Below are 21,750 nucleotides of genomic sequence, written 5' to 3'. Positions count from 1 at the left end.
TTTGTGTTACAGATATAAATAGTCTCCACATTATTCAGTAATTTTATCCACTAGCAGTTTTTTTTCCTCTTTCAGCCAACTGCAGAGCATTCTCGTTGATCTCCACCAAACTCTGACCATTCTCTACACATTAACAGTTCAATGATTGTAAACCATTGTAAACCAGTGGACCAGATCTCTGCAGTCCTGCCAAATCAAATTATGGAGTACAGGAACAATACAATTCATAAACATGCCCATCCTTAATAATGAAGTGAGTTCTTCAGTGGAAAGAACAAGGCCAAAGCTTCAGCCAGAAATGTCCAGGCGATCCAACGCAGACTCCTCTTAATGTCCCAGCATCACAGAGTCCATCTTCAGACAATTTCATTCACTATAGCAGGTGAAGCACTAGCTAATTGCATTGGATATAGCAAAATATACAGATCCTGACAATATCTTGACTGCTATACTGATGCTTCAGAATAAGCCACTTCCCTCATTAAGTTATTCCAGTACAGCTGCAAAACTGGCATCAACTCAATAATGTATTAAATGCCCAGGTATACCACATCCATGAAAAACAGGAAAAAAGTATAATGCAGCTCAATAACACTCCATTCATCTACCATTAATGATCAGGAACGTGAAGGTGCCAGTATTGGACTGGGGTGGACAAAATCCGAAATCACATAACATCAGGCAATAGTCCAACAGGTTTACTTGAAATCACAAACTTACAGAGCACTGCCCCTTCATCAGGTGACGTGTACTTCAAAAGCCTGCGATTTCGAATAACCTGTTGGACTATAACCTGGTGTCGTGTGATTTCTAAGCTGCTCATTAATGTGCAGTTTTGGATTCCACCAAGGCCACCAGCTTTGACCTCATTATAGTCTTATTCAAACATAGAAAAAAAAAACAGCTGAATTCAAGAGATGAGGTGAGAGGGTCTGCTCTCAATACCAGTTTGCCCAAGCATGATATTATGCAGCACTAGTAAAATGGAAGTCAGTGGAAACTAAAGGCAAAATGGAGCCAGACGTAACACAAAGGCAGACAATTGTACTTCTACAACTTGAATCATCTCAGCTTCAGGATATCTTTGCAGGAATTCCTCCGAGTAGTGCCCAACCATCTTCAGCTGCTCCATTAATCACCATCCCTCTTCATAAAGTGTGAAGTGGAGCTAATTGTACAATGTTCAGCATAATTCACCTCTCCTCAGATACTGAAGTAGCCAATATCTACATGGAGAAAGACTTGGACAACATCCAGGCTTGCACTGATAAAGAACAAGTAACATTCATACATGAGTGCCAGACAATCATCTCCAACAAGAGATACCTTAACTATCTCCCCTTGGCACTCAATATTATTACCATCACTGAATCCACCACTGTAAACATCCAGGATGTTATCACTGACAATAAACTTAACTAGGCCAGCCATGTAAATACTGTGGCTACAGGTCAGAGAGAATTCTGCAAAAATTAACCCAACACCTGTTACACCAATGCCGGTTGACAATTTACAAGACATAAGTCAGGAATATGATGGAATACTCTTGACAGTGACATGGCATGGGGGGCTGATTTTCCTTCAACTATCATGATGTGATACTTATGCTCGATATCTTAATATACGAAGGAGATGTGAGACACCAGTGAATTCACTAAACTTTTATTTCAGCACCTGATATCTACATACCACAGCAGCCACAAGCACTTGCACCTCCAGGTTCAAGTTAAACACTTCATTGTACTGAAGCATGTTTCCCCTTCGCGTGTCTTGCTGCAAGAACACTCCATAAGATGGTGAGGAAATTTTTCTACCATCACGTCACATATCAGCACACAAGGACACCACGAGCATGTCCTTTAAAAGATATAGTAGATATCTGTTATGAGGCATAATACAACAGTCTCCACCTGCCCAGATAAGTGCAGGTCTAACAACAGTCAGAAAGAGTCAATATCATCGAGGACAGAACAGCATACCTAATTCGATTAGATTCCCTACAGTGTGGAAACAGGCCCTTCAGCCCAACAAGTCCACAACGACCCTCCGAAGAGGAACCCACCCAAACCCATTCTCCTACATTTACCCATGAGTAATGCACCTAATACTATGGGCAATTTAGCATAGCCAATTCACCTAACCTGCACACCTTCGGACTGTGGGAGGAAACCGGAGCACCCGCATGAAACCCATGCAGACACGGGGAGAACGTGCAAACTCCACACAGTTGCCAGAGGCAGGAATTGAATTCCTTGTGCTGCGAGGTAGCAGTGCTAACCACTGAGCCATCGTGCTGCCCCATCCACATTAATCCACAGTAATTGAAACCCCATCCACATTCATTCCTTAAATATTCCTTAAACATTCCTCAAAACATTCATTCCCTCCACACAGTCACAGAGGGCAGCAGTGTGTACCATGTTCTAAAATGTACTGCAGCAACTTGCCAAGCTTTCTCCAACAAAACCCATGAGGTCCACAAACAATACAATGACAGTGGCACCAGACGCATGGGAACTCTACTAAGTTCCTCCCCAAATCACACAGCATGCTGATTTGGAACATATTGTTGCTCTTTCACAATCACTTGGTCAAAATCCTGAAACTCCTTCCCTAAAAGCACTCTGGGTGCACCTAACCACTTGGTCAGCAGCCGTTCTAGAACATGGCTCAACACCACATTGTTTTGGGGAATCAGGAAGGGTACTAAGTACCAACCTTGTGAGATACACACATAAAATATCCATTAATGAGAAAAAAAAGTTGCAATGCTGCATAGATTCAAAAGAAAAATATGCGCTGTTAAGCAAAAAAAAGTTGAGATGCCTGAAGATTAAGTTTATAACTATTACCTCAGTCATTGACTAATCCAACATTTTCTTAATTATGTCTATCCACAGTAGAAATCAGCAGGAAATTCATCTGGAGGGCTAATACATTGTAACAAAGAACTCATGAAGGGTGTGAGATTAATTGAGTTCATGTATTGCTTACCATGAAGTCAATGTTATTGTCTTCGTTTCGGAAATGTTCCATTAGCTTTTCAAAACGGTGCTTTTCACCACACACCTGAGGTGACATAAAGAGAAAAAAATTAAACATTCAGAAACTCAAAACAATAATAACATTCCATTTAAACACTAGGGGGTGCTCTATGTATAGATTCTGAACCATTTTAATGAGCAACATTGCTGTATACAGCCAATGATACCCACTATAATTTTCTCTAAGTGTTGGTAGATCAGCTGGGAAATAATAGTTATTTCTCTCAAATAAACAAATAAATAGTCAGACAGCACACAATCTACATAGTTGATTCTACACTGGTGCTATGTAATCTAGCTATGCGTCTATTTCTAAACCTGGGAGGTAACCTTAAATGTTCTCTTCATTGGGAATTCTAATTCCAAGCTCTGCCTTATCCAAAAAAAATCCAAACTGTGTGATTTGCATAGCAAGGAGATGCAAGGGCTTCTGAATGAGCACAAGGTGGAAGTCTCCCAGTTCCGTGTTGCCAAGGTAACCGGAAGAGCTTGCATTCAAGCTTCCAAGACCTATATTGTTTGTAAGTCTGCGACTGGAGACTTAAGGTTCTCACTCTCCAGTTGACAATAATGAGGTTTCACAGAAAAAGAGAAAGGCAAGTCTTTAGATCTCAGGCCCAAGAAGTTTAAGGCAAGCCAGACAAATTAACACATGACTGTCCATGCTTAAGAGCGGCTGAGCAAAATATATGCCAAAAAAAAAATAGGTTAGGGAAAAGGCCGTCAAAAATATTCCGATAAACTGCAAGATGTCCCTAAACCAATGGTTCATTTTGTGAGAATACTCAGTGAAGATAAATTACAGTACAGTCGGGGGTTGGTTGCATGGAAAATCAAAAAGGTAAAGAAGGTTAGCGATGGGTTCATAATTACCCAAAAATAAAAGGACAGAATGTGCGAATGTCATATTGTACAAAGGAACCATAAATGTGTACATAAACTTGATTTTAGAACAAACTTTAAAGGCTTCATATCTTAATGCACAAAGTATTCTGAATAAGGTAGATGAATGTGTGGTTTTGTGGGGGGGGGGGGGGGGTGTTGGTGGCCATTCACAGCTCTGGAGTGATTATTAACGTGTCCAGAACAACTAATAGGTATGAAACATGTCATTGAAAGGTGGATGAGCAGAGGGGTGTTCATAAGAAATGAAACAAAATTAAATTGATAGAAATAAGTGATACAGGGTCCAAAGCTGTGAAACCTGCGTGGGTACAGTTGAGGAAACATTGAAGAAAAGTGGCCCTGGTGGGAGTTATGAACCGGCCTGCTAGCAGTAGGCAGGCTGTGGAGCAGAAGGTATATCAGGAAATAGAAAGGCAAGAGAGAAAGGTACTATTACAATATTCATGAAGGACTTCAAAATGCAAGTGGACTGAGAAAATCAGGCTGCTAACAGATCCCAAGAAAAGGAATTTGTGAAATGTCTACAAGACAGCTTGTGGTAGAGCCCACGAGGGAGCAGGCAATTCTGGATTTGGTGATCTGTAACAAGGCAGATTTGAGAGCTGAAAGTGAAGGAACCCCTGGGGACACTGACTCGCCAGTAATACAATTCACCCTGCAGTTTGAGAAGAGGAAAGCTTCAATCTGATGGCATTACAGTCAAGTAAAGGTAACCACAAAGACATGAGGGAAGGGCTGACAGGAACTGATTGGAAGGGGAGCCCAGCAGGGAAGGTGGTGAAACAGCAATGGCATCAATTGTTGGGGATAATTCAGGAGATACAACAGAAATTCATCCCAAGAAAGCAGAAACATACTGAGGGGAGGATAAGGCAACCAAGGCTAACAAGTTAAAAATCACACAACACCAGGTTATAGTCCAACAGGTTTAATTGGAAGCACACTAGCTTTCGGAGCGACGCCCCTTCATCAGGTGTTGTGTGATTTTTAACTTTGTACACCCCAGTCCAACACCGGAATCTCTGAATCAAGGCTAACAAGGGAAGTCAGGGACAGAAAAAAAGCAAAACAAAAACATACAATGTGGTGGAGATTAATGAGAAGCCAGAGGATTACGAAGCCTTTTAAGTACCAGCTAAAGACGACAACTAAGTCAGCAATAAGATAGGAGAAGATGAAATATGAGAATATACTAGCTAGTAATATAAAAGAGGTAGAAGTGAGGCAATTACTGATGAAGAGCATATGCCTGAAACGTCGACTCTGCCTGACCTGCTGTGCTTTTCCAGCGCCACACTTTTTGACAGTAATATAAAAGACGACTGCAAAAAGTTGTTTAGAAATCTAAAAGGTAAGAGAGAGGGAAGGCTGCACACTGGACTGCTGGAAAATAAGGCTGGAGAAGTAGTAGTGGGAACAAAGAAATGATGGAGGAACTGAATAGGTACTTTGTATCCGTTTTCACAGCGAAGACATCAGCATAATACCAGGACTTTGAGAGAGTCGGGAGCAGATGTTGAGTGTAGTGACCACCACTAAGGAGTCATGATTTGGAGATGCCAGTGTTGGACTGGGGTGTACAAAGTTAAGAATCATACAACACCAGGTTAGAGTCCAACAGGGTTAATTGGAAGCACTAGCTTTCAGAGCGCTGCCCCTTCATCAGGTGGTTGTGGAGGACACAATTGTAAGGCACAAAATTTATAGCAAAAGTTTAGAGTGTGATGTAACTGAAATTATACATTGGAAAATACCTTGGTTGTCTGTTGAGTCTTTCATCTGTTCGAATACCATGATAGTTTCACTTCTTTCATATGTAAATCACAAAACCTTTTTTTAATGTAAAGTTACATTCTCAGGTTAACTGTAACAATTAGTTTTAGCCAGATAATAAGTTGAAGATGTTAGCCCCCTGTGTTCTCTGTCTGTGCCATAATGTTTAGATGGATTTTAATCTAAAAAGTGAGTTAACAGAGTCGTACATGAATCCATGCAGTTTTTGAGCAAAGTACACTGTAACTCTGCAAGTACAAATTGACCCCACGAACGTATATGTGTGCGCATCTCTCTGGGATGGGGGGTTGAGAGAGTGAGAGAGAGAGTGTATATGTGAGTGTAGAGTGTCTAAGTCTGTGAGGGGATGCATGTGGGAGTGTGGGAGTGTGTGTCTCTGTAGGATGTGTGTCTGGGAGAGAGAGAGAGAGAGAGAGAGAGAGCGCGCGAGAGAGAGCGCGAGAGAGAGAGAGAGCACGAGAGAGAGAGAGAGAGCGCGAGCGAGAGAGAGAACGTGAGCGAGAGAGAGAGCGCGAGCGAGAGAGCGCGCGAGAGAGAGCGCGAGCGCGAGAGAGAGCGCGAGCGCGAGAGAGAGCGCGAGTGCGAGAGAGAGCGCGAGTGCGAGAGAGAGCGCGAGTGCGAGAGAGAGCGCGTGCGAGAGCGAGAGAGAGCGCGAGAGAGAGAGCACGAGAGAGAGAGAGAGAGCGCGAGCGAGAGAGAGAGAACGTGAGCGAGAGAGACAGAGAGAGCGCGAGAGAGAGAGAGCGCGAGAGAGAGACAGCGTGAGAGAGAGAGCGCGCGAGAGAGAGAGCGCGAGAGAGAGCGCGCGAGAGAGAGAGCGCGAGAGAGAGAGAGCGCGAGAGAGAGAGAGCGCGAGAGAGAGAGAGCGCGAGAGTGTATATATAGAGGAGTGTCTGTGTGTGTGTGTATAGGAGCGTCTGTGTGTGCGTATAGTGCAATGGTGGTCATCTGTCGTGTGACATGAACCCAAGGTCCTGGTTGAGGCCCTCCCTATGGGTGTCTTACAACTGAGTCCTCCACAACCACCTGATGAAGGAGCAGCGCTCCGAAAGCTAGAGCTTCCAATTAAACCTGTTGGACTATAACCTGGTGTTGTGTGATTTTTAACCACTAAGGAGAAGACGCTGGGGAAGCTGAAAGGTCTGTAGGTGGACAAATCTGATGGTCCACACCCCAGGATTCTGAAGGGGATAGCTAAGGAGACTGGGGAGGCATTAGTGATGATACTTTAGGGTTCAGTGGTGTCAGGGGTGGTCCCAGGAAACTAGAAAATAGCTCATATAACACCCCTGTTTAAGAAAGAAGGAAGGGAGGTAAAAGAATGGAAATCATAGGCCGGTCAGCCCGACCTCTGTCATTGCTAAGATTTTATGGTGTTATTAAGGATGAGATTGCTGAGTACTTGCAAGTGTACAGTAAAACAGGTCTGAGTCAGTACAGCTTCATCAAAGAAGATCATGCATGCCACATTTGTTAGAATTCTTTGAGGAACAAGCAAGTTTGATAAAGGAGATCCATTGGATGAGACGTATTTGGAATTCCAGAAGGTCTTTGACAAGATGCTGCACAGGAGGCTGCTCAATAAGCTAAACCCATGGTGTTAGGTGCAGAAGGCAGAGAGTAGAGATACAGAATGGGAGCTGGTGATTATTGGAGTTCAACGGGTCCATGCTGAGACTTCAACAATTCACCTTATACATTAATGATCTTGATGAAGGAACTGAGGGCATTGTTGCTGAGATGGCAAATGACACAAAGATAGATGGAGGGTCAGGTAGTGTTGAGGAAGCGGGGATGCTGCAGAAAGATTTGGACAGGTGAGGAGAGTAGGCAAAGTAGCAGCAACTGAAATATAATGTAGGAAAATTTGAGATTATGCATTTTGGTTAGAAGAATAGAGCAAAAGGGGAGAGATGGTGAGAGATAGGTGAGAGAGCGAAAGATAGAGAGAAAATGAAATCAAGTCCAACGTGACTCTTTCCAAAGCTCCAAGACCACCTTCTGGTCCAGACTCCACTTTGTGGTGCAGGAGGAAATGTGCTCACATTTCTTCGACCAAAGATACCGACAGAGAGCTCAGTGATCAGCAACCTCAAGGAGAAAGCTCACAGTCTGATGTACTGAGAATCAGCAAATCTGCTCATGCTAAGTTATACCATGTCAACTGGACAGACAGCACTACCGCATGACCCTTCCTCTGTCTTTGTTGTTATTATGCAGGAGATTCTCAATAAAGCACTAACTCTTGATGAGTTGACCATCAAGTCCACGGAAAAGTGTAAAACCCTCAAAAGTAACAGCTTAGTGACTGAATTGCACTCAATTCTGTAGGCCAGAATTTAACCAGACACAGCAGGAAGTGAATGAGAGCAGGATTTTGACTGGCAACTTGTCAGAATCCATGAGGTAAGGCAAATCATTCTCCTCCCCAAGCAGAAGGGAAATCAGAAACTGGTAGTCCATTTCACTGTTTAAAGCAGACCACTAAATTCTGTCCAAGCTCATTGCTAATTAAGTCAAGACTGCTCTTGATTTGGTGATCCATTCTACTCGGCCCTGCAGCGTACCCAGCTGGAAGCTCTCTGATAACTTTACATTATGTGGGAATACCAATCAGTAATGTGCATGATGGTGGGTGCTCACCTGTCTCACGAGCTTGGACCAGGACATGGTCTTTGACAGAATATCATACATGTACATGGTGGATGAGCTCACCAAAAAACATTTTGTGGATTGGACCCAATGCTCCATTCAAATATCAGTAAGGCAATTTCAATCGAAAGTTGGAAATCAGAAAGCTTTACATTCAAATCTGGAATCAGGTTTGAACTTGCACCCCGCCCTGTTTGTGTGTTATTTTGATCCTTATGTCAAGTCTATACGGAAGAAGGCAGTTAGAATTGTGATAATCCCAGGCACTGGAAACACTCAGGTCAAAGTTGCCACTGTCAGTGCACTGCGCTGAACATTTGCGACAAGTTCAAATTGGCCTTGAGAGCCACGTTTTTGGCTGGCCAAATATTCCTTTGACCCCTGCACCTTCAGGTCAGACTATCTGATGTTACTTTGAATATTGTTCAGATCCCCAGAACCTGGAAGGAGCATGCAACTATAGTAAAATAGAAACTAGGCAGTCAAGAGCAACCTTCCTTTCCACTGTGACTAACTATCTGGGTCATTGAGACAGTCGATGTTGCAGTACGTGCCGCAGGTCTGACCATATCCCACTCCTGTGCTATGGCGATCCCACAAGCCTAATCTCCTGCTTTCTCTGGAGATCAAAAATGGACAATATCTGCACAAACATGATGTACAAATTTCTAAATATAGCAGAAACATCGTATCTAACGTAACCCTCATCCTGGCCACTTTTGTGTGTGGCTACATCAGATTGCGCGTAGACCCTTAGAACACAAACACCAACAGTCACACTGTGCAAATGTTCCACCTGTCCCTGGGTGTTATGAGGGATGTATCTGGTCAAGTTTCATTAAATTGGACAATGCCCCAAAACCAGCCCGCAAGGAGGAACTTCTGTAAAAAAAAACACCTTTGACGACATATCCACGAGCTAATGATCCACACAACATCCTTGGAGGCCCTGTGAAAAAGGAGGTGCTGGGCCTGTAGAATTGCTTCCTGGGAAGACTGTCAAACCAACTGACTGAATGTCTCATGACCAGAGCTTTCAAGCAAGCATGTAGGTTGGTTGGCAGTGAGTAGAACCCTCCCTGCCAGATCTTTCCTGCGTGCTGGGATTCTAACCGTCCACATGCTGCCCTTGAGGTGGGCTATGGTGGTGCAGAGGTGCTCAGTGTTGCTGCATATGTCCATCTCTTTCTAGAATGTGCTTTTGCAAAGTAGGCCTGGCAAAAAGATGCAGCTTCAAGTTTTTAAAGTGACACAAATAAAGACTCTGTGCTGTATTCGTGTGTATTCCAAGGATACACACGAATCATATAAACATCAACCAACAAAAGGTGATTTCCAGTGCAAAGAGTCATTCACAACTCAATGTTGCGAGCTGACGCATTACAAGGTCCAGGATGACATATTAGCTGTTGCAAAGGTACAGAGGAAAAGATCGCTGTCTTAGCATTCTTCCTCCACAGTGAACCTGACAGAAACTCTTTGGGCTATATATTTGACATCTCATGGACACTGTAAATATTGACTATAACTGTAAGTGGAGTGCTTATGCCCGAAACGTCGATTCTCCTGTTCCTTGGATGCTGCCTGACCTGCTGCGCTTTTCCAGCAACACATTTTCAGCTCTGATCTCCAGCATCTGCAGCCCTCACTTTCTCCACAGTATTGAAAGAAACTGAGTTGCTTTGTTCTTTATAAAACGAATTGAACAGTGTGTAATGTGCTTAAATAAACTATATATGTAGCATAATTTGTATTAAAATCCAAGCGTAAATTAAAAAAAAAGCAATTTTCATATGTTGGAGCGTCACAATCATTATCAAGCATGTTGCACTATTAATATGAACAGATGCTAGGTGGCTGAATTAAATCGTATATAGGCTTAGTACAGATTTACCATACATATTAAGGCCAATGTATTTACAAAGCAGTGAGTGGTTAGATGAGCTCATATTCAGCAAAGTGCAAAGGCTTCATTAATTGTTGTACCACTCTGAATTGCTCACTTTAACTACAAGCCATAGTTTAGTTTAATGTCATAATTTATTACATGATTTTTAATATTGCTAAGGCCTTTGAAAGTATGTGCAATTATATTGTATTCGCAAATAAATTAATTTACTTCACGACAAAATTTCTGCATTACAGAAATGAAGATTATTAAGTGGACTACTTTATTAACAAGTAGTATATGTAACAAAACAGTGTTCATAAGCAATCACTTTGGGGAAAGATGGAGAGTTTTATGACATACTGAATCACTGGTTAAATGCAAATATTCTTTGTCCTTTCATCTAACTCCTGTAGCATACCCCCTCATTTGTTAGTTTTAAGTACACTCTGTCCTATTACTGACATGAATGTTCTTAATTTCTTTGTCATCATTTCCTCCACAATTATTTATTCCTTAAGATCCCATTTTTCTTTTAATTATGCCCGTGTCATCCTTTGAAAAGATAATGAGAATTCTAGAAACTTCTGATCAATGTGGCAGTGCCTGCATTAACTGAGTCCAGGATACGCAATTCTTTTTAAAATGGTCCTGCCTCAGGACAAAAGCTTCTGCTCAATAAAAAAACAAAGTAGTATTATTCTCTACCACTATAGTTCTTAATTTCAGACATCGCCAGTCCAGTGGTACTAACAGTAGTACTAATAATATATGCTGGGCTCAGAAAATGTGGATCAGCACCTTGTGAAAGCATAGTTGTTCTGTTATTTTGCATATCTAACCTAGTGCTTTGCTACATATAAAACTTGAAAAACTGCACTAAATGAACTTACAATTTAGGAACATAAACTGTAGGTAAATGTTGACTGATCAATTATGGCCTCTTTAGGTCATGTTCAGCTCCTGACTCACATGGTTAACATCCAAAATGAAGGATCCATGAGCTAGTAACACCCTTTTATTTTCATACTATTGTCATAAGAAGAAAATGTATTGAGTATCAAAGCAGTTTAAGAAGTGGTGCATTTGTAAACCAACAAAGTGCCTTTTGTTAGAAATAAACAAAAGGCTAACTTGAGAAAGAAATGTAAACAGTTGACATCTTCAAGGGTTTTGGTGCATGTTTCTTCCTGCGCAGTTTCAACCTGAGCCAATCACAAAATTCTAGGCTCAAGGTGGGAAAGTCCTAATATATTTATTTCTCTCTGCATTTTTAGCCAAGAGTCAACTTGCTACTTTTTTTTTTAAATCGAGAGAAATGAGAGTCATTATTTAAGTGAGCAGTCTGGGCAGAAACCCAAGACCTTCTGAGAATGCAACCTCTGCTGCTGAGGGGAGTGTCTACGCAGCACTCATCAGAGTTGAGAGAATAATTTATAAATAATAAGCTCTTGAGAAATGGCCTCCTTTGCAAACATTCAGTCAACAAATATCCAGGCAAACAGATTATACCAGGTACTTTCATATTCAGTGAATGATTTTCTTTCTTAAGGTAGTTGTGTCATTTTCTTAAAAATAGTTATTTGTCGCTGGTATAGTTTAGGTAACAAATCTGTTCCATTTCAGATGCTTTTCTTTTTAGTACTCAAGAGATAGACCCAAACCACTTCACAAATAAATTATAAAGCAAAATTAAACACTGGACCATCTTCTGAGATATCAGGGTCACCAACAAAATGCTTGGTCAAAGAAATAGATTTAAAGGGGCATTTTAAAAACAAGAATAAGTAGAAACATGAAAAGGTTCAGGGCTGGAATAGGTCTTGATGGAACTAATGACATAGGAAGCAGAGTATTGGATGGCATTATGTTTACAGAAGCTGGATTATTGGTTTTGACTAGATGTAACAAAAGTACAAATGAGGATTTCAACTACAGATGGGCTGAGGCAGGGACAACATCATGCAATGTTACAGAGGTGAAAAAAGCAGTCCTCGCGATGGCCTATGGTCAGAAGCTGACCTTGGAGTCTGCTAACTCTTACTTTAGAATAAACTGGCAAATTTATAAATCTAGGTGTGACATTTACACTTCAAACATACTAGACTAAGAAATGATGGAAAAAATCTTCACAGTGTAAAGCAAGATGAATCTTGTTTAAAAAAAAATTGAAATCATACTCCATGTTGCCTTTCTCCAAGGAAAATGTATCTTACCTCTTTGAAATTATCAAATGCTAATAAGATTATTTCATGTCCTCCTCTGACAAGACAAACAGCTGCTAGAAGTTCCAAGACAAGAGCCTTTGTCCTACAATAGCAACAAACAAAAATCATTAACAGGACCAGGATAAATAAGGCTCTGGTTACACCACTTCTTTTGTACTGAGGAGCTCACAGATAAATGCTTCCTGTGTTGAGTGACAATGGTGCTTATGATTGGAATTGTTTAATTGAATTCTGTAAAAATTGCAGTTCAGCCTCTTTTCTTCAAAAAGAAACATCTAATATTAACATTCAACATACCCCATTAAAAAAGTGATACATATAAACACATGATAACTTATCGAGCGATAAGATGCATTGGTGGCAATTTTTGACACATTTTCAGACACTAAAAAGATCTTCATGGGGGTCCTGACGGGATCTTTGAAGTGGTGACGTCTTGTTAAAATGGGTGCCCACAGTATTATTAAAGGGCTGGCTGCCACTTAAAGTTATTAATCTACAAGGCATTTTGGTGGATAATATTTGATATAATATCCTTTCCTAAAAGTGATGAGCTAATTGAGAGTATACAATTAATTTCTGAAGATTATAAGATACTTAAAAGATATACCATCATTTAATGTTCACTTGTTGCTGGAGGATTGTAAGGGACTTTTAAAACATTCTAAAGAATAGACATTGTAGGGTATTTTGCAAGGTTTCAGCCACACACACATTAAAATTCATTCAAGAATTCCCTGAGGACTACAGATTGAAATAGCGAATGCTGTGTGATTTTACCTTAACTGGATAGCTGCTAAAAAGCACTAAGAAAAAGGAATTGTTTAGTTAGGGACATCTAGCTAGTGGTTCACCCTGTGTCTGCAGGAGTAATGAAGTAAGTCATGAAGCTGTGCAGATCAAAGAGAGGGACAGAGAGTGAGTATAGGAACTCAGACATTGGGATCTCCAGTGCAACATCTAAGTATCTATACACACTCTCGTTCACAGTTTCTGAGCCATCCCGAAATTTCCACTATCCATCAACTAGCCCCTCCAGACCTTAATGGCAGTGGTTTTGTGAAGCCCACATACATTGCTCCACGAAAATTGCATCCAATTAGTATTTGAGTACTAAATTTGTAAGTGTTTATTTTACCACCTTCAGGAAAGGTAAAATTACTGCAATCAGCAAGTCCGATAAGAATTGTATGCTAGAATTGGGTTTTCAAACAAATGCTGTATTATTAACACAGTGCCCATTTATAGCACCTATTTTCATCCAGTGAATAAGATAATAAATATCCAATTCTACTCAATGATACATAAAATTCTAAAAAGTAACTATTCAATCTATGTAGTACCATATACATTTTTCTGAAATAGTGTTAAGTCACAATGTGTTTTCAAGTGAGAAGGATATCTTACCTAGGATTCTTATTGTTCAGACTCAGAGCAATTTCATTAACAGCATGTGGATGTGACATGACCATGTTAAAGCCATACTGCAATGAAAGGGACAACATCACTGTGTGTGAATGAAAGACCACCATTGTGAACATCTTATTCAATAGTCAGTATAATTTATAATGCCTCAAAAGGTATTGTCCAGAAAATGCTAGATTAACACTTGCAGAGAAACTACTTCAATATCCAATACCTCATGAGCTTGGTATAGTGAGCCATTAAAGAAAGGAAATGCATTCCATCTCATTGTAAATAGAAGTAAAGTTGTGTTATCGGGAGTCTGATTTTCAGAAGCCATGTTGCTTTTTGCTGCAAGTCTCCAAGTCTGGTAGCCATTTGGAAATTATAACTAACAAGTTGTACAAAATGTATAGTCTCAACTTAATCAGTGGATTCTGATTGTGTATCTGATTGAAAGTATGTATGAAAATTTGATTGTTCTCCAAGGCAAGAAAAGGTTGATCATGGATAAAGTTTCGGTTTATAAATCCTCCTCGCATATTTGTTGCATATGAATTATTGAATAAACATGTTGGACTTTCTTAAAGACATAATGACAGAAAGATTAGTTTCCACAGAAAGACAATCGAACATTGTAAGTACTTCAAGATATTTCCTCCAGAAAGATTATGACACACTGTTTTTGATTTCCTGATATTTTGAACACTTTTGGAAAGATGGAAAACGTCCAGGAGCACAGTGGCCAAATCAGCCCAAAACCAACAAATATCATTCTCAAGATTCTTTAGATTGGCCTAGATGGTAGCTACACCCTATGCCCAAATATCTGATTGCAGACTTTTGTCACCACGACACCACCCCAGATCTTCAGAGGTGACCTGCAGAGGAAAATCAATCTGCACTGCCCGAGTATTTGAAGCAATCATGGTAACATCAAAATCAATTTACTCAGAGTTACAAACTGGACTGAGGCAATGTGGGGTCCAGTGGGGTCCAGCACAGCTCAAAACCAAAACCAGCAATTTCCTAAGGTTGTCACTGAGTCCTCAGGCCTACAGGTTTACAAAAAAACTGACATGATTAACAACAATGAAATCTGTTGAAGACAGAAGATTTCAAGTCTGAGGCTGGAAACAACAGATTCTAATGTGACATTCAGGTCTAAAGTTTATTTTGGTGCCCTGTTTTACATAGTTTTATATATATTAAAGGCAACTACATTTAGTTTTATGAGAATGCAGACATAATGATAAATGAAATCAAGCCTCTATTTTGTTCAGTAGAAGTACAAGGCTTATGGCAAATAGGCACAATTGTTTATTTAAATCTTCTCTGCATTCATTGTAAGTGGACAGGACAAAGTAGTAAAGTATTAGAACAACTGAAAACTTGTAGTGTACCTGATAGTTCATGATTGCACGCAAGCACATGATGCAGACATGAACATCATCTTTCTTGCTCACTAATCTAGAATTCTTCAGCGTCCTTCTGCTTGGTAAAGTGTTGAATCTAAAAGTGGATAATGCAAAGATACTTAAAACATTGAAATTGTGAATAAAACAAAAAAAATTCCATATTATATAGGTACAACATATGAGCATCAACTAAATCAACAAGGATTGAAATGTTTCCCCACAACATTATAGCTTCAGGATTCAGACAGTAAGAAAGTGGACACCATCATATTATAGCCCTCAGCATATAGTTCAGGCTTGGAGGTACTTTAAGGCAAAATAACCAACATTGTACTTCCTAGTGCCACCGTATATGACTACAATTATGAGAACAGTATATGTTTGCTAGAATATACTCGAAAATACAAAATTAAACAAAGTAGAAAAAATGAGCAATTCTGGCTTAAGGGCTTTCCTACTTGAAAAAAACAAACCATTAAACAAGCATTGAGAAAGCCATTGTTCTTCTATATGTATGATTTCTATTAGCAACTAGTGAATGAGTTGCACTGAGTCATAGAGATGTACAGCACAGAAACAGATCCTTCAGTCCAACTTGTCCATGCCGACCAGATATCTTAACTTAATCTAGTCCCATTTGCCAGTACTTGGCCCATACCTCACTAAACCTTTCTATTCATATACCCATCTAGATGCCTTTTAAATGTTGCAATTGCACCAGCCTCCATCACCTCTTCTGGCAGCTCATTCCATATAAGCACCACCCTGAGTGAATAAGTTGCCCCATGGGTCCCTTTTAACTTCTTCCATTCTGACCATAAACCTATGCCCTCTAGTTCTGGACTCCCCCACTCCAGACCTTGTCTATTTATCCTATCCATGCCCCTCATGATTTTGTAAACATCTATAAGGTCACCCCTCAGCCTCTGACCCTCCAAGGAAAACAGCCCCAGCCTATTCAGCCTCTCCCTATAGCTCAAATCCTCCAACCCTGGCAACCTCCTTGTAAATCTTTTCTGAACCCTTTCTAGTTTCACAAAATCTTTCTGATAAGAGGGAGACCAGAGTTGCATGCAATATTTATCATTGTACAGGATACGCCACCATTCACTCCTAATCGCTTCTTCTGTGCATGCGATCTCCACTATCAAGAAAGACAACAACTGCTCACACACGAGAACATCAACTCCTTCAAACCCTCCAAACTGTCGGCTATCCAGACATGGATGGATATGGTCATCCCTGCCTTAGGTTGGGTCAAATTCCTGGAGCTTCTTACAGAATAGCATTGTGGGAGCATCTGCCAGGGCTTATCCTGGCAGCTCGCCATTACATTCAAGTGCAAACAGAGACAACCAATAAATGCTGTGCTTACAAGACACCCACAGCCTGAGAATTAATTGCTTCAAATGTTGTGCACATCAGAGTAAGATCTCTTGCTAGCCAATCAGGTACTTACTGATGCAGCCTCAAGCCATTGGTCTAAGTTGGCCTTCACTAAGAAGAAATCCTGTAGCGGAGGATGAAAGCGCTCCACTACCTAGATTCATCAATGGAGCCCCCCAGAGAGGTGAGTGTGGGATGGGGATTATATTGAGGGGCTCAATGGCAAGGGTAGGTGATCTGGGGTGTGGTGGTGAGGGTGGTGGGGGGGGGGGAGAGAGAGATCAGAAGCATATGATGGAGATGGATCCAGTTGGGCCCTTGACTCAGCACAGAAGGCCTGAGAGATGCTACCCCTCCCTTTCTTACTGCTGCTTGAACATCAGCAATTGTAGATTGAGGCCTTGAAGTTGCCCGCAAGGGTCTAATTTATCTCCAGGTGGGAAGGGGTAAATCTCACGCCTACCTATCACCACTTCTGAAATACCCAGTCCTTCTGAGTGCAAGTCCTGCACCATCAGATGACAGTTCAGAGGTAGTGGCCCAGAATATCCTTAATTGACGTCTACACGGTCTTTTAGGCAATTGAAGAAAATGACAGTGAGGCCTGCAGATGCAGGGCCTCATCAGTCTCGTTTGGGGATCTTCACTACAAGCTGGTTGGCAGCTGTTGGAGGTTACTGTTGTCGTTTAATTTGCTGATGAAGCAGTAATCCCCATCTCGTTCTACACTACATTCATAGTTGCACCAAGGACTCAACAATCTCCACGCGAGAGCTCGGAGTTTGTACCATTTTTCCAAATGTATGTTGTACAACAAAGGTTTTCACACTATGTTACAACTAGAATTCTGCCAGTAAGCCACCGTGATGGCCACCTACCAAAGAAATGTCTCCCTTGCATACTTACAGCTCAGTGTGTGAATGTGATAGCTTCCAGTCCCAGCTATGCAAATGGCTGTGAAATGGGAACATCAGCTCTCACATTTAAGAGCCTTGTTCTCATTACTCTCCAGGTTGGTTAGCTGACATGATGAGGAGGCATGTAGCAAACATGATGTACTGGTCATAAGGCCATAATTTTAAATGCATATTCTTAGATAATGTATGACCTGTTAATAACAGTCAAATTGAAGCCACATGATGGTATTACTAAATCGGTGGAGGCCTATTTTCAGTTGAATCCTTTTATAAAACTATTGTACAGGGCCCTGGTGAGACTGCACCTGGAATATTGTGTGCAGTTCTGGTCTCCAAATTTGAGGAAAGACATTCTGGCTATTGAGGGAGTGCAGCGTAGGTTCACGAGGTCAATTCCTGGAATGGCGGGACTATCTTATGTTGAAAGATTGGAGCGACTGGGCTTGCATACCCTTGAGTTTAGAAGACTGAGAGGGGATCTGATTGAGACATATAAGATTATTAAAGGATTGGACACTCTGGAGGCAGGAAACATGTTTCTGCTGATGGGTAAGTGCCGAACCAGAGGACACAGCTTAAAAATACGGGGTAGACCATTTAAGACAGAGATGAGGAGAAACTCCTTCACCCAGAGAGTGGTGGCTGTGTGGAGTGCTCTGCCCCAGAAGGCAGTGGATGCCCAGTCTCTGGATTTGTTTAAGAACGAGCTGGATAGAGCTCTCAAGGATAGTGGAATCAAGGGTTATGGAGATAAGGCAGGAACAGGATACTGATTGAGGATGATCAACCATGATCATAATGAATGGTGGTGCAGGCTCGAAGGGCAGAATGGCCTACTCCTGCACCTATTGTCTACAAAACTATTAATGTCCTCAGTTTATCTCCAGAGTCCCATGTCCCTGTTCACCCGCATACTCATGTGTAGGCCAGAATTACGGTGACCTGTGTGAACCCAAATATCTGCAACTCCCAGTCCCCTCTGATTCATTATAAGGTCCCACCCTCCCTCTTCAGTTGCCCATTATCTATCACCATTTCTTCAGAAAGTTAAGCTCAGCCCCAGACTGGGGTTGCCACTCTCCCAAGTACATCATAGACTGCACCCTGATAAGGCCTTGAGCATTACTGACAAAATGCCCAAAACAGACTATGGGCTAATTCCCTGATTTGAGAGGATAACGCCTAAAGACGACAGCCCACATCCATATTCTTGTCTCAACAGCACACAGAGACTACCTATAATTCCCAGAATAGTTTTACTTGAACCTGCCAAACTAGCACGGCCCAATTCTCCAGCTTGTAGGCCATAGTTGACTGATCTCTGGGAGGACAAAGAGTTGACTAACCATGGCCATTCCCTGGACTGGAATCAGACAAACCCTTTAGTCACTATGGTGGTACCCTTGACTGTGATCTCCCCTAATCCTACTAAGCACAAGACTTTTAGACATGGCCATATGCTTGGAAGTTGTACATTATGACTGCAGCATAAACTGCTGGCACATGCTGCAAGTTGTGATTGACATAGTATTGTGTCGCAAAGTGACATGTCCACCCCCTTGACTGTTCAGTGCTCCCCACTGTGACAAGTTGCCTACTTCTTCCCCAGAACTTAAAAGCAATGTGAGCTACACAGAGGTTGGTAGGTCCATAAGTCAGTGCTGAATCAGTAATGGTGCATTGAAGAAACACTGGGAACTGGACGGAGGCTGGCAGCCTCAAAGTAAGCAGAAAGTTTTCGAGTGCTGAGAAAGTAAGATGTATCCTAATAGGTACATGTGTGGCCCTGTATGCAAAGGAACCAAGCAGAAGCATACAAGTCATAAGCATCCCTGAGTTCCAAAGTAAAGTGTGAAAATGCTGAAGTGGTGAGAGATTTGGTCTGAGAGCAGGCTTGATGCTGGTTTGTCGAATTGTGTGGATGAAGGGTTAAGGTGACTGGTGGCCTTGAAGCATTCGGGGACGTTGGTCAGAAGAAGCAATGGCTTGGTATTCATGACAAGTATTCAATGAGCTACAATCACCAGGTACCCATCCTGATTTACATCTCAGGAATCCACACGGTCTATTTTCTCCAGGAAACAACACATAAATGAAACATGTTGGCACTTTAACAAGACGCAAGTGTCTTCAAGGCCTTCCCTGTCATTTGCAAAATTGCATCAACAGGTATTGGGAAGCAGAAATGACAATGTGGTATAGTGTCCAGTTTTACAACCCTGAAGATTGAAACTCTGGTCATGGTCACAATCATAATATGACAAAATATGGTAGTTAATTTATGCATAGCAAGGTCCTACAAACAGAATAAGATTGACCAGACAACCTGTTATTTCATGTATCGTTGGTTAGAGAATAAATGTTATCCTGGACACTATGAAAACTGCCCTGCTCATCTTCAAATAGGACTGTTTCATAGCTACTTGAGTGCGCAGAAGGCGCTTTGGATTAATATCACGTCTGATAAAGGAAATCTTTGACAAGTTCTCACCCAAGCAGCACCCTGGAATTATGTGCATGCCTTCAGAGTGGCACTTGAACCTAAGTTCACCTCACTCAAACGTCACTATCAAATGATTGACACTGTTCAAGTGAAGCTTACTATATGAAGTATCAATTAAAGTGCTACAAGCAAATAGTTAAATATGATCTTCAAAATAAAAAAATGATTTTGCACCATTCACAGTTTGTATGCAATGTGACAAAACTTTTATATGGCTCTGAACTGTTTTCACTTCATGTTGAAATAAAAATTAGGAAGAATCTTTGGAGAGGTTTAATTTTCTAAATAACTTCAAACATTACAGGAAAAAGCTTACGTTATGAATCAGACAAAAACAACTTCACTTCACTCATGATTTTCACTGCTCCATTCGATGTTACAGTTTGTAAACTTAAAAACTCAATTTTCTGGCAATCATAAGTTTTCTTTAAAAAGTGGGTTAATGTTTCTCAAATATGCTTTACACCACTGCACAAATCAAAGATAGAGGCCATTTGTATGATACGTTTAGCTTCCCTCAAAGTAATATTGACTATCTCTGGAAGACTGCAGAAGATGGCCTTCTGCTACTCTGCATTTGTATTTTCGGTAGAGATCCTTTAAGTAGGTTATTCAGTACAGGAAACAGAAGTACAATGACTTAACTATGAAGTAAACTAAAGCAGACTAAAAGAACACTCCTGTGGTTTACTGGCGCAATGCTAGAATGAGTCAACACATTTTGGCTCATTGCAGTTCTTAACTCGATAATATCCCCAATATGCTTTAAATCACTGCTGCAGTTTACATCATCGTCTACCTCTTCTAGTGCCTTTACACTACAATATTGCTCCCAAACAACGAATGCTTACATAATTTCAATGGTTAGAATACAAGTCATAATCAAAATCTCAATTGCAATTTGCTACATGTTAGTTCACATGTTTGACCTCGTTCCAGTGTAAAGAAGTTTCGTGAATTACAAAGAGAAAGACAGTCATGAATGATCAAGTTCCAAACTCCAAGAACACTGACTTACTCTCTTGCATAAAATTATTTACACAAAGCCAAGTTGGGATTGGTCCTTTCATTAGCACTGTGTTTAGGTAAATAAATGCAACAACAGGAGAAGGGGTAGTGGTTTCAATACATTCAAGAAGAATTAATGCTTTTCCCTGACTGTACAACTCTTTAGCTGTGGGTTTTGTAGAATTATATAGAATATACAGCCCAGAAGCAGGTCCTCTGCCCAACCGGTCTGAAGATATGAGTCAAGAGCATGGTGCTAGAAAAGCACAGCAGGTCAGACAGCACCCGAGGAGCAGGAGAATCGATGTTTCGGGCAAGAGCCCTTCATTCCTGTTGAAGGGCTTTTGCCCGAAACGTCGGTTTTCCTGCTCCTTCAATGCTGCCTGGCCTGCTGTGCTTTTCCAGCACCACACTCTGGACTCTGATCTCCGGCATCTGCAGTCCTCCCTTTCTCCGGTCTGAAGATGTGTATTCCACGTGAGCATCTCCAACTCTTCCCAACATATTTGCGTCAGCACCCAGCCCAGTAACTGCTTCCCCTTACAAGTTTTTCTAGCTTAAAAATGTACTATTTGCCTCAACCATCTTAGTGTTGTTGATTT

The 21,750-nt window shown here is 41.2% G+C and overlaps 1 protein-coding gene across 11 annotated transcripts in view; it reads right to left on the bottom strand.

Moving 5' to 3' along the window:
• The window catches only part of LOC122551601 (formin-like protein 2), a 269,634-nt gene that overhangs the window by 46,992 nt on the left and 200,892 nt on the right, over positions 1-21,750 (bottom strand). For all 11 annotated transcript variants that reach the window (XR_006312144.2, XR_006312145.2, XR_006312146.2 and 8 more), the window contains exons 7-10: positions 15,320-15,428; positions 13,920-13,996; positions 12,501-12,594; positions 2,995-3,069 (exon numbers count right to left, since the gene is read on the bottom strand). Coding sequence is in view for 8 of the 11 variants with exons in the window: in XM_043693750.2 (XP_043549685.2) it covers positions 2,995-3,069; positions 12,501-12,594; positions 13,920-13,996; positions 15,320-15,428 (355 nt within the window). In the remaining 3 variants the exon portion in view is untranslated. The remainder of the gene's footprint in view (positions 1-2,994; positions 3,070-12,500; positions 12,595-13,919; positions 13,997-15,319; positions 15,429-21,750) is intronic.

Source organism: Chiloscyllium plagiosum, unplaced genomic scaffold (genome assembly GCF_037043375.1).
Source record: "Chiloscyllium plagiosum isolate Xiang-an unplaced genomic scaffold, Cpla_swu_hap1 HiC_scaffold_7, whole genome shotgun sequence".
NCBI lineage: Eukaryota > Metazoa > Chordata > Chondrichthyes > Orectolobiformes > Hemiscylliidae > Chiloscyllium > Chiloscyllium plagiosum.
The sequence above is the reverse complement of the archived record's forward strand: the minus strand, read 5'-3'. Positions and strand labels throughout refer to the sequence as shown.